The sequence below is a fragment of the Vanessa cardui genome, chromosome 20 (genome assembly GCF_905220365.1).
Source record: "Vanessa cardui chromosome 20, ilVanCard2.1, whole genome shotgun sequence".
In the NCBI taxonomy this organism is placed as follows: Eukaryota; Metazoa; Arthropoda; class Insecta; order Lepidoptera; family Nymphalidae; genus Vanessa; species Vanessa cardui.
In genome coordinates, this window is record NC_061142.1 from 4,973,536 (window position 1) to 4,989,994 (window position 16,459).

The 16,459-nt window shown below is 31.7% G+C and overlaps 2 protein-coding genes across 2 annotated transcripts; one reads left to right on the forward strand and one right to left on the reverse strand.

Annotated features, from left to right (window-relative positions):
* Positions 1–481: 481 nt before the first annotated feature.
* Positions 482–1,415, forward strand: LOC124538328 (NTF2-related export protein). The gene has a single exon (XM_047115358.1). The coding sequence runs from the start codon at positions 933–935 to the stop codon at positions 1,347–1,349; it is 417 nt and encodes a 138-aa protein (XP_046971314.1). The 5' UTR covers positions 482–932; the 3' UTR covers positions 1,350–1,415.
* LOC124538327 (lipopolysaccharide-induced tumor necrosis factor-alpha factor homolog) lies at positions 1,402–4,400 on the reverse strand. The gene is made up of 3 exons (XM_047115357.1): positions 3,836–4,400; positions 1,838–3,759; positions 1,402–1,672 (listed from the first exon to the last, which is right to left on the reverse strand). Exons 1-2 carry the CDS (start codon positions 4,246–4,248, stop codon positions 3,645–3,647), a joined length of 528 nt encoding a protein of 175 aa, XP_046971313.1. The 5' UTR covers positions 4,249–4,400; the 3' UTR covers positions 1,402–1,672; positions 1,838–3,644.
* Between the last annotated feature and the right edge of the window lie 12,059 nt (positions 4,401–16,459).

Here is a 16,459-nt window from a genome sequence, read left to right on the forward strand (position 1 = left end):
GTGGTGGAATATGTCCAAACCTTCCCCTCAAAGGGAGAGGAGGCCTTTAGCCCAGCTTTGGGAATTTACAGGCTGTTGTTGTTGTAGCAATGTTCGTAAAATACTTATCCTACATGTATGATAATTTTCTGCTAATGTACTCTTTATTTCGTAAGCAGATTATAGGATAATTTTCATGTAATCACAAGCACAAAGCTTAAAGAAAATTCTTTATTTTTATTTAAACTGTACACCGTACATACTCATATAGATTAATAGAGGAAGGCTACAACTTAATAAATCAGTGTTTTTCAAATTATGCTATGCGTAACCTGGGTGTGACGCCGCCAATTAAACCTGAGTGTATTATCTGATTAAACCATTAACAAGGCAGGTTAAAGACAATATTTTACAATAAAAAATATATCATTCAAAACAACAAGACAAAAATAGTTTAATATAGTTGGAGGTGTTGGCTTATTCATTTTTTATTGCATCCAGTTCAGGGCTTGTGTAATAAGTGGAAATTTATTCACATATATTTATTATCAAAAAAACAGTTTATATTTAAGGAATAAAGGATTCGCAATGTTTAATAAAATAATACCGATGAACTATTGTAAACACTGGAAGTTGTCATACTTCTATATAGTGTCAAGTATATTATTTAATCTGTCACTACTGTACTGTGTTGATAGTTGTAGTTGTTTGAGCTTTGACGTTAAAATTGTATTTCATATATTTTTTTATTAGCACATGTTGGTAAAAATTTTATTAATATCTCATATTCACAATCTCGCACCACAGACTACAACTACTGCTTTTGTAGTTGCACTATTTCATCAGCTGTTCGTGTCCAATGTCCATTGACATTCAATGAATTTTGTAAAGTGAAAATATAAATAATAAACAGTGCACTTTTGTAACCAGTTATACTATAAATCCTTTTGAGAATGGCAAGTGAAGTAGCATTGAAAAATGTAGACAATGCGTGCGAAACCGCAGAAGAATTCACAAGAGTATTCTACAAACAAGTAGATAATAGTAGACATTTAACCTCGAAGTTGTACCTAGACACAGGACTATTGGTTTGGAATGGGAATGGAATTAACGGAAATGATAAAATCCAAAAGTTTCTCATGGATTTGCCTGCCAGCAATCACGTATTGAAAACATTAGATGCCCAACCGATATCGGAAAATTTGGTAGCAAATAGACTGACATACCTGATTCAAGCCTGTGGAGATGTGACATACCAAAACGACGATGTTAAAAAACCATTTCAACAAACATTCCTTATCGTTGCAGTTGAAGGAAAATGGAAAATAGCTTCAGACTGTTTTAGACTCCAAGTACCACATAGTAATTAAGTATACTATTGTTTTAAGGTTTGAATAAAATTGATGTAATTAAAAAAATATATATTATCTTATTTCTTTATTTTATAATTGAACAATACCACCACAATGGATATAAAGTTTTATTACTGAACTGTTACAGTGAGTTACAAAAATCTTGTACATATATATTATTTACTAAATTTAGTCCCAATTTGATTATCATAAAAAAATATTATTCTTAAAGTTTGGAATAACTACCTATGTAGTAATTGCAATTAGAGCAATAGTGATCAGCTGTTTTGAATGTTGCTAGCATGTAAGGTAATGTAGCAAGACAACAAAGTAAACACCATCTGAAAAAAAATTGCAATATGTAACAGAAATATACACTATTCAAGAAACTTCTTAAAAGGTGTTTTGAATCATTATAATTCACATGCATTATGATAATTAGTAGTTAATGATAAAAGCACTTATTTTGCAATGATTTAACATCATATTTAATCTTAAATACTTACAGTGTCAAACCACATATGAATCCAGATAATAAGTGTGTTTTATTAGAGTTGACAAATTTAATTGTAGTTAAAATCCTCTTATGACAACTCGGACAATTCACATATATTGGTTCATCTTTTAAGAACTGTTGTACAATAATTGTTTCATGTCTAACAGGCTGATTAGTCACAGGGGGTTGTTGCAAGGGATCTGATATTGTATATGGAGGTGGAGGGATGCCATTTGGATCCAGCAATTCCATTCCTATAACTCGTTGTGTTGTTTCAGCACTTGTCATGTTTTTCGATCACTTTAATATATTTAATAAAAACAAAAAGTTTACTTTGAGCAACACATCAATACATTTAGTACTTCACACGATAATGCTTATCAGTGACTGATTTAAATTATCTTATCAATTCTGATTAATATGTACCAGTTGTTGTAGAGGGTTTTTTCAAAAGAAAACATTTTTTTATATTGTTCAGTTATATTACATTTTAAACAATATTAAATGGAAAGGTTGAAAACTACATGTTGGAGAAAAACAACAATTTGTTTATAATCTATCAAACAAATTTCGTCAATGAATAATATTAATTACATAATATAGGCCCTAATAAAATAAAAGGAAAATAATTCTCAAAAACTATATCAACATTTCTAGTGTTTGAGTTTAATTCACAACTTACAAACTAAATGAAAATCTAGTTATCAAATTCATAAAATTTATTGCATTTTATTATTTAATGTGAGAAAGAATTTATAATAAATACCTTATTTTGAAGCTTAAATATCTTATTTAAAACATACTCAAATAACATGATAGTAATTATAGTGTAATTTTAATACTAACATAAATTATGGAATTCCAACTTCTCCTGCTCTGCTTATTCAATATAAACAATTCTATTTCTCTTTTTGTGTATTAATTGAGAAGACTTAAAGATTAGTAATACAATCATTTAAACTTCAAGTGAAAAATATGGTTTTTTCAATATACATAATTTTTACAATACTGGATAAATGGAAATTTAAGAGAAATAAATATGATTATTATAAAACAATATTATTTTTACCTACACTGTACACACATGTCAGAACAATATCACAGTTAATTTTATGATAATAAAAAAAATATGAAATATATGACACTTTATTTAATATTCATTTTTAGAAATAAGTTTAAATTTATTTCTAATTTAAGTTCATCTCTTTAATTTTCATGCTGTTTTATGTTTTTCGTATTGATGAAACAAAACAAGACGACACAAGATTGCTTCTCTTTATAAGTAACAATGCTGCTAATTGTACAAAAACTACGACTTTACGCATGGTACAAAAATAGTATCTTATTTAACTACCTTAATTTTAAATCAAAAATATATAAGCACATAAGAAAACAAAAATCTATAAACTATCAGGGCCACCAGCCCAAATATTTATATAAAGAATAATAAATAATATATATTTTTATCAAATCTTTAGGCACAAAATTGTTGGTGTAACAAAATATTCATGTAATACCAACATAACATGTTTAGTACCTATAAGTTCTTGCTGAAATATAAAAATGGCACCATGATAAATATATAATTGAAAAGTGATTTTGAATTTTAAAAAAAGGAATAAAATATAAAGGTATTATTTGATAAAAACTACAAAACTATCTTGAATAAGAATGTTTCATTAATAAAGGTTTTTCAAATTGTTTATGACACAAATCTAGGTATATTTTATTCAAGAGATCATTTAAGGAAGGTTGTGCAAATAAATGTACAATATATTGTTAATCTACAAGGAAGAATACGTATGAAAAATATTTCATTAACATTTGTTGCTTTTACCAATAAAGGTACTGCAGTTGGGGCAGTAGTGTTCAGCATCCTTGAAAGTGTCGAAGCAATAAGGTATTAGTCCAAGGCAGCATAATGAACAAACCCTGTTAAATTATAAAAAGTAACATTATTTATTGTTTTATGAAAACTATTTCATAAAATATATTTATTTTAACTTACATAGTGATTACACAAATTGAACCAGCAACAAGATGAGTATGCCAAGCTGTTGTATATGTAACCCTCGTGGTAACAACTTTGCCACAGTTGTAGCAAGTCACAGTGGTGGGTTCACTGCCAACCGCAGGAGGCATCACGACACCAACGGGGACAGACATACCAGGAGGCGGAGGCGGAACATCAGTTTGAGGTTGACCAGAAGTAGGTAGGACTGTTGGATGAGGATAGACTCCGACTGGAGTGTATTGTTTTGGTTGCGGGAAGACACCACCCGAGGCAGGAAATTGTTCACCCGGAGGTACAACGAAACCATATTGAGGATTACCTACAACAGCAGAGTATGGTGGTGGAAGATCATTCGCATTACAAGGTGGAATGTTCGAGGTATTCGGGGGATAATTATTTGTAGCCATATTCAAATAATTTTGAAAATCGTTAATCTATGTAAATTTAAGCCTTGTAAAATAGCACTTTCTCGTTATATAAAACTTGTAGGATTTTTGATGAATATTATCAGTGAGTACGAATTACAATCAGTCAATTGAAAGTTGAAACACATAATAATACAGAATACAGATAACAAATAAAGTTACAGTCATAGAGTAAAAGTACTTTTTAATCCAAATGTCATATAAATAAATATTAGGGTTAAAAACTGCTTTTAAAAATTATAAATTCTATTACATGTAAGGCATTGTATACTGTACGTTCCAATCATGTAAATTTTGTAGTATATCATTTGGAGGGGCGGGGGCGGGGGTTGATGGCATTGGTTCGTGCTCCAAAAAAAAACAACAGGCTTATTTTAAAATGAGCATAAATATATTAAAATTATACGTTATTTGTACAAATTTATTTAAAAGACAACCTACGACATTTTACGTTTTAGGGGGCAATCCAGCAAGAGGCTCACCTTGTGGAAAGTGATTACCACCACCCATGGACATCTCCGGGGCTTGCAGGTGCGTTACCGTCCTTTAATGAAGGAGTACGCTTCTTTTTTTAAGGTTCGGATAAACCGTCGGCAAAAGCTGGTTCAACAGTTGTTGTGCGAGGTAGAAATTGTCTACAAAATCGCAAACGCTTTTGTGGATTTTTAATCATCAGGTTGGTACGGGTGAATACTGCTACTTTGCCTTCCAGTTGGCCGTGGAACTGAACGAGGCTGGCGGCTATAATAATCTTCTGAAATCGTGAAGATATGACAAATGGTAATTATAATAATGGTAAAGTTTTTTAGCGGTTATCGCGCAAACTTACGTCATTTTGGGGATTGAAGTGGAAGTTTAGCTGGGGCGTCCGTAGCTACTAAGTGAGCCGGTGAAGGCAGGGAGCCGGTCTACTGCCTCGCCATCAGATATGTTAATAGTGTAATAAAGCAATCTTATATGGACTAAGTTTAGCCGGCTAAGTTTAGTTTGAGAATTTGTTAGATTAAGACTCGATTTCAGACAAGAGTTTCGTTCGGTTTTCTCCAGCCGGTGGCCGGTGTAATGAGGTGTCTCGGTACTGTCGTCTTCATAGCAGTGAATGTTACAGATTTGCAGCAATTCATTGAAATGCAAAAGAATCAGAGTGGGTGATAAACCGCAACCTTGTGGAACACCAGCATTGACGAACTTTAAATCAGAGCACGCACCATATAGGTATAACGACATTAATGCTCTGATCTGCCAAAATTGGACGGGTTTGGGCAACCGCCAACTCGTTCAGTTATAGGGATCGGATGCACCAAGGCAGTCTTCCAAGAGTTACTCAATAAAATATACAGGGTTATTAGTAATTGGACGTATTCCCGTTAGAAGGTGATAGGGGTGACTATTTGCAATATTTGTAACCCCCATGTGGCTCATGCAGAAGTGAACCGTTTTTGAATTATCACGTTTTTTAGCTTTTTTTCAAAATCTGTCAAAAATGCAACATCAATTATATTTATTTTAAAAAATGTATCAATTAAAATCTACTTTCTTTTTCTGATTTATAAAAACGATTAGAATACTGGATAATTCTCAAATTATAAACAATAATTATCGGTCCAAATTTTAAAATGCGGGACAGAAAACAATATTAATTCATTTTTTTTCAAATAAAAGAACATTATGAAACTTGCAGATTATCTAAAAAACATAAACGTTTTCTTAGCTTTCCGAAAATGTATAAAAACTAGGAATTTATTTCAAAGCAACCGAAATAAAATGATCAGAAAGGCCGCTGGTCGAAATTCGGTCTGAAGGGCGCTCTTTAAAATTCCCACAAAATTAACTAAAAATAACATCCAATGAAAAAATACTTAGTTATTTAACTTACTTATTTAACATAGACAGTTAAATAGCTAAGTTATAAGTAAGGCATTTTGTAATATAGCCTAAAAAAAGTATTAATAAGCGAATTCGAGAAACTCTCTGGATTCTATTCTTACTGTTATCCTCACGAAGAGGTCCCTGAAAGGGACATACATTCGCTATCGAGCATTATACGTCCGTATATAATATAATATTATATATCCATACATCCGATAACCACGACTTTTCTTGACTCGGCGAAAAAAAATAAAAAAAGTAGATTCTACCGAGAAGAACCGGCAAGAAACTCAGTAGTTACTCTTTTTTAACATTTAAAAAATACAACGTCATGTTAATTAAATACAATTATTTCAATTAATGTATCCTGCTTGGAAGTCAACAGGTATTAACTCCACGCTTTTTTATCATCTACAAAATCTTGTATCGAATTATATGCTTTTTCTACCAATGTATTTTTAACAAACGATTTGAATTTACTAAACGGCAAAGTTAAAAATTTCTGCGGAATTTTATTATAGAAACGGATACCTTGCCCCAAGAAGGATCTATTGACTTTGTGGAGTCGGAAACTTGGCGTTATAAGTTTATCCTTACTTCTAGTGCATATACAATGATTATCACTGATTTTATCAAAGTGATCAATGTTACTGTGAATATACATGATATTGTTGTAAATATATTGCGACGCAACAGTAAGTATTCCTACTCTGTTAAAAACATCCCGAAGAGAGTCTCTAGCTCCAAGATTATAAATAAACCGAATTGCTCTCTTTTGTAAAATAAAGACAGATTCAATATCTGCAGCGTTACCCCAAAGTAATATGCCATATGACATAATACTGTGAAAATAACCAAAATGAACTAAACGAGCGGTATCAATATCAGTTAGTTGTCTAACTTTTCTAACCGCGTATGTTGCGGAGCTGAGTCTTCCTGTTAGGGATGATAAATGAGAAGTCCACTGAAGTCTGGAATCCAATTCTATTCCTAAAAACACCGTAGTATCAGCTACTTCAAGACGGTCACCATTTAAAGATATATTATAATTTTGCTTGCTAACCTTAGGTAGGGTAAAAACTACACATTTTGTTTTTTGAGCATTCAAAACTAAATTATTTACCGTACACCAATTGTGTATCTGTGATAATGCACCGTTCACATCGTCATAGTCATTTTTTTTTCCTGTCAACCTTAAAAATCAGCGAAGTATCGTCAGCAAACAACACTATATCACAAATACCCTTAACATAGAAAGGAAGATCATTTATATATACTAGGAATAGAAAGGGACCCAAAATTGAACCTTGTGGAACTCCCATTTTTAACGTAGATCCAGAAGACTTTATTCCATTAATGAAAACTTGCTGGATTCTTTGACTTAAATATGAAGCGATGAGATCAAGAGCTTTACCTTTAACATCGTAATATTTGAGCTTATAAAGAAAACTATCACTGATTTTCAGCTTCATCCATAAATTTTAATCCATTTAAATTTACTTTCAAAGTACTATTTTGGCGTATATGTTGCTTTGTAGAAAGTCAAAGAATATTTATCATTATTACAATAAATATTGGGTATTAAATCTGTTAAGTTTCATATGTTAAAATTAAACTTAACACTGTAGATGCTATAAATAAAAGAAAATCTTTCGTTCCCTTCTGCTTATATTTTCTTCTGATCTAAATGGCTTTGTCGTTACATTTTTGTTGATGATATAACCAAAAAAGCTGATTTTGGAATCATTTATTATTGAAATTTCACATTGAGTTTCCATGAATTAATCTGTTATATAACTGGAGTTTATAATTGAGTCTTGTTAAAAGGTCAGCATTCAAGTTGTAATTAAAACTCGTAAGTTTAAATAAGTTTAGTGCCTTACAAAATAAAAGAGCAATTTCTCTCAGGTAATTTTAATTAATACATAATTAATATTTCGTTCACCGATTCCTCATGCATTTATTAAATATCTACCTATGTCAGTGCCGGCGTTAGGGAGGGGTGCGATGGGGCGACGGCCCAGGGCGCCAAATTTGGGGGGGGGGGGCGATTGGTGGAGGTGGAATACTTCCCCCAACAATAAAAAATATTTTAAAAAAATAATTAAATACGGAAAATAGGAGCTACATAACTTTCTGCATCCACGTCGTTAGCTCTGGGTCACGCTAAGGGAAAAATAGAATTATTAATACACGTTCACATTGTTTCAGGGTTCAAAAAAAAATTAACATCCGATTTTGATTTCCTTAAGTGGGCCGACTGGGCACCAAAATATTCTTGCCCAGGGTGTCAGTCCCTCTAACGCCGGCACTACCTGTTTTATTTTGGTTTAAATTATTTCAATCAAGCAGCATCGGATTAAGAGATACCATGAAAAGTTATTATTTTTAAAGAAGACAGTTAGTTTTAGACTGGTAACTTTTTTCAGACCGGCGTTCCAATAATTTATCGCATTTTTTTTTGTATTTTACTGAGTCCACTTTGTTTAGAACCTGTTGTATTAATAGTTAAACTACCAACCCGGCCCGGCCTCGCTTGGGTACGATACTGCTAATAAATTATTATAGTAGTCTATCAGTGGTATATCTCCACTATATTGTGCATGTATTATACCTACATAAAAACATTCCTCTAGAATCAATCTATCAATGGAAAAGACCGCATCAAAATCCGTTGTGCTATTTAAAAGATATAAGCATACATAGGGACAGTCAGCGGTAAGCGACTTTGTTTAATACTATGTAATGATAAAAGATTTTTAAATTTATCTGTATTGTCTTGTCAATAGGCGTTTTTTTGTTCCTTGACATTTTTCCATTTTTGTTTTCTTTTATAAGTACTTTTGATTTTCGTAAAAATGCTGCTATTTCAGATGCCTATTACCAATAAAATAATCATAAGTAAAATAACAATACAAATAGTTAAAATAAAACTTGCCAAATTTAACTAAGTCATATAGTTCCGGAGAGTCGAGATGGCCTAGTGGTTAGAACGCGTGCATCTTAACCGATGATTGCGGGTTCAAACCCAGGCAAGCACCGCTGATTCATGTGCTTAATTTGTCTTTATAATTCATCTCGTGCTCAGCGGTGAAGGAAAACATCGTGAGGAAACCTGCATGTGAAAAATTTCATAGAAATTCTGCCACATGTGTATTCCACCAACCCGCATTGGAACAGCGTGGTGGAATATGTTCCAAACCTTCTCCTCAAAGGGAGAGGAGGCCTTTAGCCCAGCAGTGGGAATTTACAGGCTGTTGTTGTTGTTGTTGTTGTATAGCTCCGGAGAAAGTCTATATTATACTCGTATATCTAATAAAAATATCCTCATATGTAAAAAAGTATTTTTAGGTGTGTGGTTCATTGGTGGCAATAAAATGTTCCCGGAGGTCATGACGTAAGAATTTTGATCCAGAACTAGGTTATGCTGGCAAGTGAGAGGAAAGCAGTAGGAAGGATATGTGTAACGTTAGGCATATGTTATCTCTTTTCCTAATTTCATTTAAATCCACTGGGTTGTTTCCACGTGAAAATAAATAACAATTCATCCATCCAACTTTCGCGTTTATAACATTTGTAGGAAGTAGGAAGAAATTTTCATGTATCTATTTTATTTGTCTCGTTATCTAAATTCGATTATGATACAATTACGTATGGAAACATTTTTGAGTCTTAGTATTCAATGTGTTGAATAATACGGCGGCTCAGTGGTGGGTGGTGATTAAGTAACAGTCTTGGCTGAGACCGTAGCTTGGGCCAGTATAGAACTAGTTGCAAGACGGGCGCGTTTGTTGCGTTAATCGAAAACGTATGTTTCGTAAAACATCGATCTCAGGAGTTAAAATTAAGGGTTATTAATCAATTATTTCAAAAAGATACTTTTAAGACAGCAGATTATAAGTGGAGGTGGTGCTAAGTCGAAAAGGAATAATACGACGTAGGTGACCGTTTATTTACTAATAAAATTATGTAATTAGTAACCAACCTAAATTCTTTACTTTCCTTAGTGTATATTTAATGAATTACCAATGTGGTTTGTTATCAATAAACTCAGAGGCCTCTCGCGCTACTTAATAATATTTAAATGGTAAACATTTTATTTATAAATATGAAAACATAAACAAAATTTAAATAATAAAACACTGTTATTATTTTTTGATAAAAGTTATCAACGAAACAAGATGTTTGTTTTTAAGTAAAGCCTTAGCATAACGTTAAAGAAACGTATTTAAACATAGCGTTCAGTACCAGGATAAATTACTTACATAAAAGCTCTTGTCGTTTTTATAATAATTTTTAAAACAAAAGTTTTATTTAAATTGGAACTTTTATGTTACGTCAACTATAATACATATAAGTATCATATATGAGACTAATGTGATACTTCTATTTTTATTAATTTAAAAAAAATGTCTACTTGATTTGTAATGTTTTATAATGTTGTGTTACATATTATAGTGAGGTGCATATATTTTTTGTCATCTCTTAGATCTTGGATATTTAAAAGATATTTTAAGCAAATGATTTTAAATTTTCAATATTTATATATAGGAGGTTTCCCGTAACGGGTTACGTCGACAGAGTCGGTCTTATTCCCACAGCTTGACTAAAGTTGTTTCACATCAAAAATAATGATACACTTTAAACGAATAATAGTTAAATAATTTCTAATTTCACAAATGTAAAGCAACTATCCCGGAGCAAAGCTACGACAAAATCTCGTTAATTATTTTTTTATTTGTTATTGACAATGAGAAATCCCAATCCAATCACCAGTTTCACAAGTCTCGATAAAAATACCAGCTTTTGCAATGTTTACTGATCTGATTGCGGGTTTGCTGGCAGCCGCTGCTTTTAATAATTTATTCTGATATATATTTTTTATTTGTTTCATTCCTTAAACTTGAAACGATAGTTTTTCTAATAAGGAATACCAAACAAAACAATCATTACGTTATTAGTAAACTAACAAAGGTATTAAATGGTTATATATTCTTACTTAACCTTGATTAAGAAACAATTATTATTTTTCATTTCTACAAAACATCATACAATGAATCAAATCAAAATCAAAATACAATTTTTTCAAGTAGGCTTTTACAAGCACTTATGAATCGTCATTTTACAATTAAGTGAAGCTACCACCGGTTCGGAAAGTAGATTCTACCAAGAAACTCAGTAGTTACTCTTTTTTAACATTTAAAAAATACAAAGTCATGTTAATTAAATACAATTATTTAAATTAATATATCCTGCTTGAAAGTCAACAGGTATATATATTATTATAATATATATAATAACGTATTCAAAGAATATCAAATGTCCTCCAGATAGCTGAGAGAAACAATTCTAATCACATTCTGTACCAATGTTTTTGAGATACGACAAATATACACATATATTAGGTTGGGGAAAAAGTCTTTTCGCATATAGTATGTATGAACTTGTAATAAAATCTCTTTGGTTATACCATTTGTATCTGGCTGGTTTTGGTATCATTAAAAAGTTTTAATTTTAAAGAAGGCACTTCCAAATTCAAATTAGGAATTTGTGTGATTTTCATTTGTTTTTGTAGTTGTTAAAATGAGTGAATCTAAAGAAGAAATTCGATAAATTTTAAAATTTTACTATAAAAAAGGTAAAAATGCAACTCAAGCCGCGAAAAAAATTTGTGATGTTTATGGACCTAATGCAGTATCTGTGAGAGTAGCGCAAGTTTGGTTTAAGCGTTTTCAAGCCGGAAATTTTGATATCAAAGATGCATCTCGCTCTGGTCGCCCTGTTACGGACAAAATTGATGCCATTTTTGAAAAAGTGGAGCAAGATCGGCAAATTAGTAGTTACGATGTAGCTGAAGAACTGGCAATTGACCACAAAACGGTTTTGACTCATTTGAATAAAGCTGGGTACACAAAAAAGCTCCATATATGGGTGCCTCATGAACTCACTGAAAGAAACCTAATGAACCGTGTACTCATTTGTGATTCTTTATTACGACGTAATGAAACCGAACCATTTTTGAAGAAGCTGATAACTGGTGATGAAAAGTGGATCACATACGACAAGAACGTGCGAAAAAGATCGTGGTCAAAGGCCGGTCAAGCTTCACAGACTGTGGCAAAACCCGGATTAACTCGCAACAAGGTAATGCTGTGTGTATGGTGGGATTGGAAGGGCATCATTCATTATGAGCTGTTACCGCCCGGCAGGACCATCGATCCAGAACTGTATTGCGAACAATTGATGAGATTGAAGCAAGAAATTGAGAGAAAGCGGCCAGAATTGATCAACAGAAGGGGTGTGGTTTTTCACCATGGCAACGCTAGACCTCACACATCTTTGGCCACTCAACAAAAATTACGAGAGTTTGGCTGGGAGGTATTAATGCATCCGCCGTATAGTCCTGACCTTGCACCTTCAGATTTTCATCTGTTTCGGTCTCTGCAGAATTCCTTAGGCAGTGTCAGGTTAACATCACGAGAGGACTGCCAAAACCACTTGTCGCAGTTTTTCGATCAGAAGCCCCAAAATTTTTTCAGCAATGGGATCATGTCACTACCAACAAGATGGCAAAAAGTTATGGAACAAAATGGCACCTACATACTTTAGTCAAATGTAAATAAACTATAAAAAAAACTTTTTGAATTTTCATATAAAATACGAAGAAACTTTTTCCCCAACCTATTATATAATTCACACGAGACGAAAGGAGAAATACGCTCGTGGAATATAACACTATATAATATATGTTACTGTATAAGCTCGAACTACGGTAAATCTTAATATTTAAGTGTAAGTCTTAGGATTTACCAGCATGATTTGTATTTCAAGTATTTCTGAAAATGGATAAATTTTTTCTGGCTTTAACCATTTAATATATGCTAGGTTTTACTGCTGTCAGGTAGATGTTGGTTTTAGGTATAAAGCAATGAGTACTTCTTAAATTTGTTAGTGATTAATTAATTTAAATTACCTATTTAAATTATTTCATTTCCGATATTATTTAATTAATACATTTCATCGAATCGCAAGCCTTTTTGGATATTTACCATTAAGAATTGATGAATATCTAAAAAGGCTTGCGTAACATTGTTTTCCTGAATGCAACACTGGTTCACTTACTCTTCAAGGTAGATCGCAGATATAAAGAGTATCGGTTTTTGGCGGTAATATAATTTATGTTGTGGAATCCAGTCGGAAAACTGAACAAACAAAAAGAGCTCTATTAATGATTACCTAATGGCAAGAAATTCATGTATATTCATATAATTTCTGTTGGGACACTCGTCATTCCAGAAATTATATATAACGCGGGATCCCCAACATCTCAAATTTTCTTAAATTGACATAATTTTAATTTAATTTTTTTTATTATTATTCAATTTTTTTTTATATTACTTTATATTAAATTTTATTTTATTATTCTACCATAAGGAACAATTAAATTCATTGTTTACATAATAACACTTTCACAATGGATTCTGTATTAGTCATAGTCGACAGGCGACATTCGGCATACTTATTTAGTAAAATACACAATGTGTATAAAGAACAGATAAGATAAAATCAAAAAATCAAAATCAAAATAAACTTTATTCAAGTAGGCTTTTTACAAGCACTTTTGAATCGTCATTTTACAATTAAGTGAAGCTACCACCGGTTTGGAAAGTAGATTCTACCGAGAAGAACCGGCAAGAAACTCAGTAGTTACTCTTTTTCAACATCTTAATGAATATAAAGTCATGTTAGTTCAAAACAGTTATTTAAATTAATATAGCCTGCTTGGAAGTCAACAGGTATTAACTCCACGCTTCTTTATCATCTACAAAATCCTATACCGAATAATACGCCTTATCCACCAATGTATTTTTTACAAACGATTTGAATTTACTAAACGGCAAAGTTAAAAATATCTGCGAAATTTTATTATAGAAACGGATACCTTGCCCCAAGAAGGATTTATTGACTTTGCGGAGTCGGAAACTTGGCGTTATAAGCTTATCCTTACTCCTAGCGCACATACAATAATATATGCAGCCTCTTTTTAGATTACTTTAATTATATGATATAAGTGAATCAGTTTATATTTTGATTGGTAAAAGAGCCGAGATGGCCCTGTGGTTAGAACACGTGGATCTTAATTGATAATTGCAGGTTCAAATCCAGGCAAGCACCACTGAATACTCATGTACTTTATTTGGGTTTATAATTATCATCTCAAGCTCGGCGGTTCATATAAATTCTGCAACATGAGTATTCCACCAACCCGCTTTGGAACAGCGTGTTGGAATATGTTCTAAATCTTCTCATAAAAGAGAGAGGAGGCCTTGGCCCAGCAGTGGGAAAATTTATAGGCTGTTGTTGTTGATGTTGTGTTAGGTGACAGGAAGGTTTAATCAAAAATAAATTTGTATTTTTAAATTCTTATAAATATTATTGATCAATGATGGTATCTCAATAAATATAGTCTAGTAAAAAAAATCATTGTTCAATTAAACTTTTAATTAAGTACGCCTTTTGCAAGTTAACCTTGAACGATATATTTTTTTCGAACAAGTTGTACTTAAAAACAATTCATAGTGCGTTTATTACCGCTTTGTTCATAATTATGTAATGTGATATTTCACCATGCATTCTTTATCTATATAAATACTATTCTATAGTCTATTTGCAAGAATATCCCTTAACAAACATTCATATAAGAAAAACAAATAGGTTTATTAAAAATATAATTAACTGTTTGTTGCTGTATTTGATGCACGAAACATAAGAAACTCCTTTTCTATTCTAGATTCTTCGTAAATTTAATGGCCAATCTCTTTCACTGCGGAAGCATTTTAAATTTTCATCGGAGCGGTACAAAATGAACGCGGAAATATGAAACTTATACTCAGGTCTACCGGGAACAGTACCCATAGGGCTCTATTTTGTTAGATAATCGAAAGTATGGCCTATCTTTCTTATGCAACCGACTAGAGCCGTTGACTTTGCATTACGTATTAAGCTCGAGTTTATAATTAGACATTTTTAATACATAACTAATTTTAAAAACCTGTTTTATCATTTGTTTCACTTGTATCCGAAATTAATTAGTGTTCGATATACAATTAAAACAATCTACATAAAATTTTCTTGGCAGATATTTTAAAATGTCGGATGATGTGGAAATTTTGCGTGAAATAAATGATTACATAATATCTCCTAACATATAATAATGTAACAAATATAGACATACGTTTCACCAAAGGCGTTAATAGAAGTGCCAGTGAGCGTTGATGTCTTTTCTTTGCCAGCGTCCGAGTCAATTGAGAAATGGAATTAAAATAATAAAACAAATATTAGTAGTTAGTGTTATTTACACTATTAATTACATAATAACAAGACTAAAACTACACTAGAACAATGTCAAAATATATTATTAAGGTCATATGAAATATTACTCATACTTTATGAAATATTTTACAATTGTTATTAATGTGTGTCTTTAATATAATATAACGTAGTGTCGATTGCTTCCTTTGATTATTTCTCTAGATTGTTATAACCTGACTTAGAGAAGTCAGTGAAAGTAGCCGCGATCTAGAGAGTACAACTTGTTACTTGAGTATTTGCGCGTCATATGGGCCTGAGCTAACATATTGTTAGTTTTGTCATTAATACTTGAAATTAATGAAATATTTAAGGAATTGTTGATGTTATATAAAGAAAATATTACGCAGCATAAAATGGGAATATCAATTAATTACAATAAGTCTATTTACTGGTGATAGTCATCTGTAGGTACTGCTATGAACTAGTATGAAGGGTAATTGAGTCAATATAAATATATGCACATGGAACATCTTAGCTTTGATGGTAGGGGGCGCGTTGACAATGTTACGAATATTGAAATTTCGTACTATGTCGATGTATATATTTTTATTTAGTTGTCGATCACTATTGTCCGTATTGACCACCAAAAAATTGGTAGCAAATCAATTCTTATATTGCTATTTTTATCATAAATTTGAGTATAATTTCTGATGTACCTTTCGTTGATTGATATTGTTAATAATCACTAATAAATTATATTGATCAAAGATTCTACTACGAATAAGAAGAATATTAACTGAGTTAAAATAGTAAGCAATACCACTATATAGAAAATACCTACATATATATACCTATATAATCAATATAAATGAAATATTACTTGATGAATAGCAGCGAGCCCACACCAAACTTCTTAATATTATATAGTTTGGTTTAATTTGACCAATTTTACAAAAAAAATATCACTTTAGAATACCCGGATTTATGTTGTAATTTTAATAGCATTGTAACA

What these genes read in the sequence shown, in the direction of transcription:
- LOC124538328 (XM_047115358.1), top strand. Translation starts at nt 933, where the DNA reads ATGGCAAGTGAAGTAGCATTGAAAAATGTAGACAATGCGTGCGAAACC.
- LOC124538327 (XM_047115357.1), bottom strand. Translation starts at nt 4,248, where the DNA reads ATGGCTACAAATAATTATCCCCCGAATACCTCGAACATTCCACCTTGT. An exon ending in TCAATTTGTGTAATCACTAT is followed by an intron (nt 3,760 to 3,835) that starts GTAAGTTAAAAT and finishes ATAATTTAACAG; the next exon opens with GGTTTGTTCATTATGCTGCC.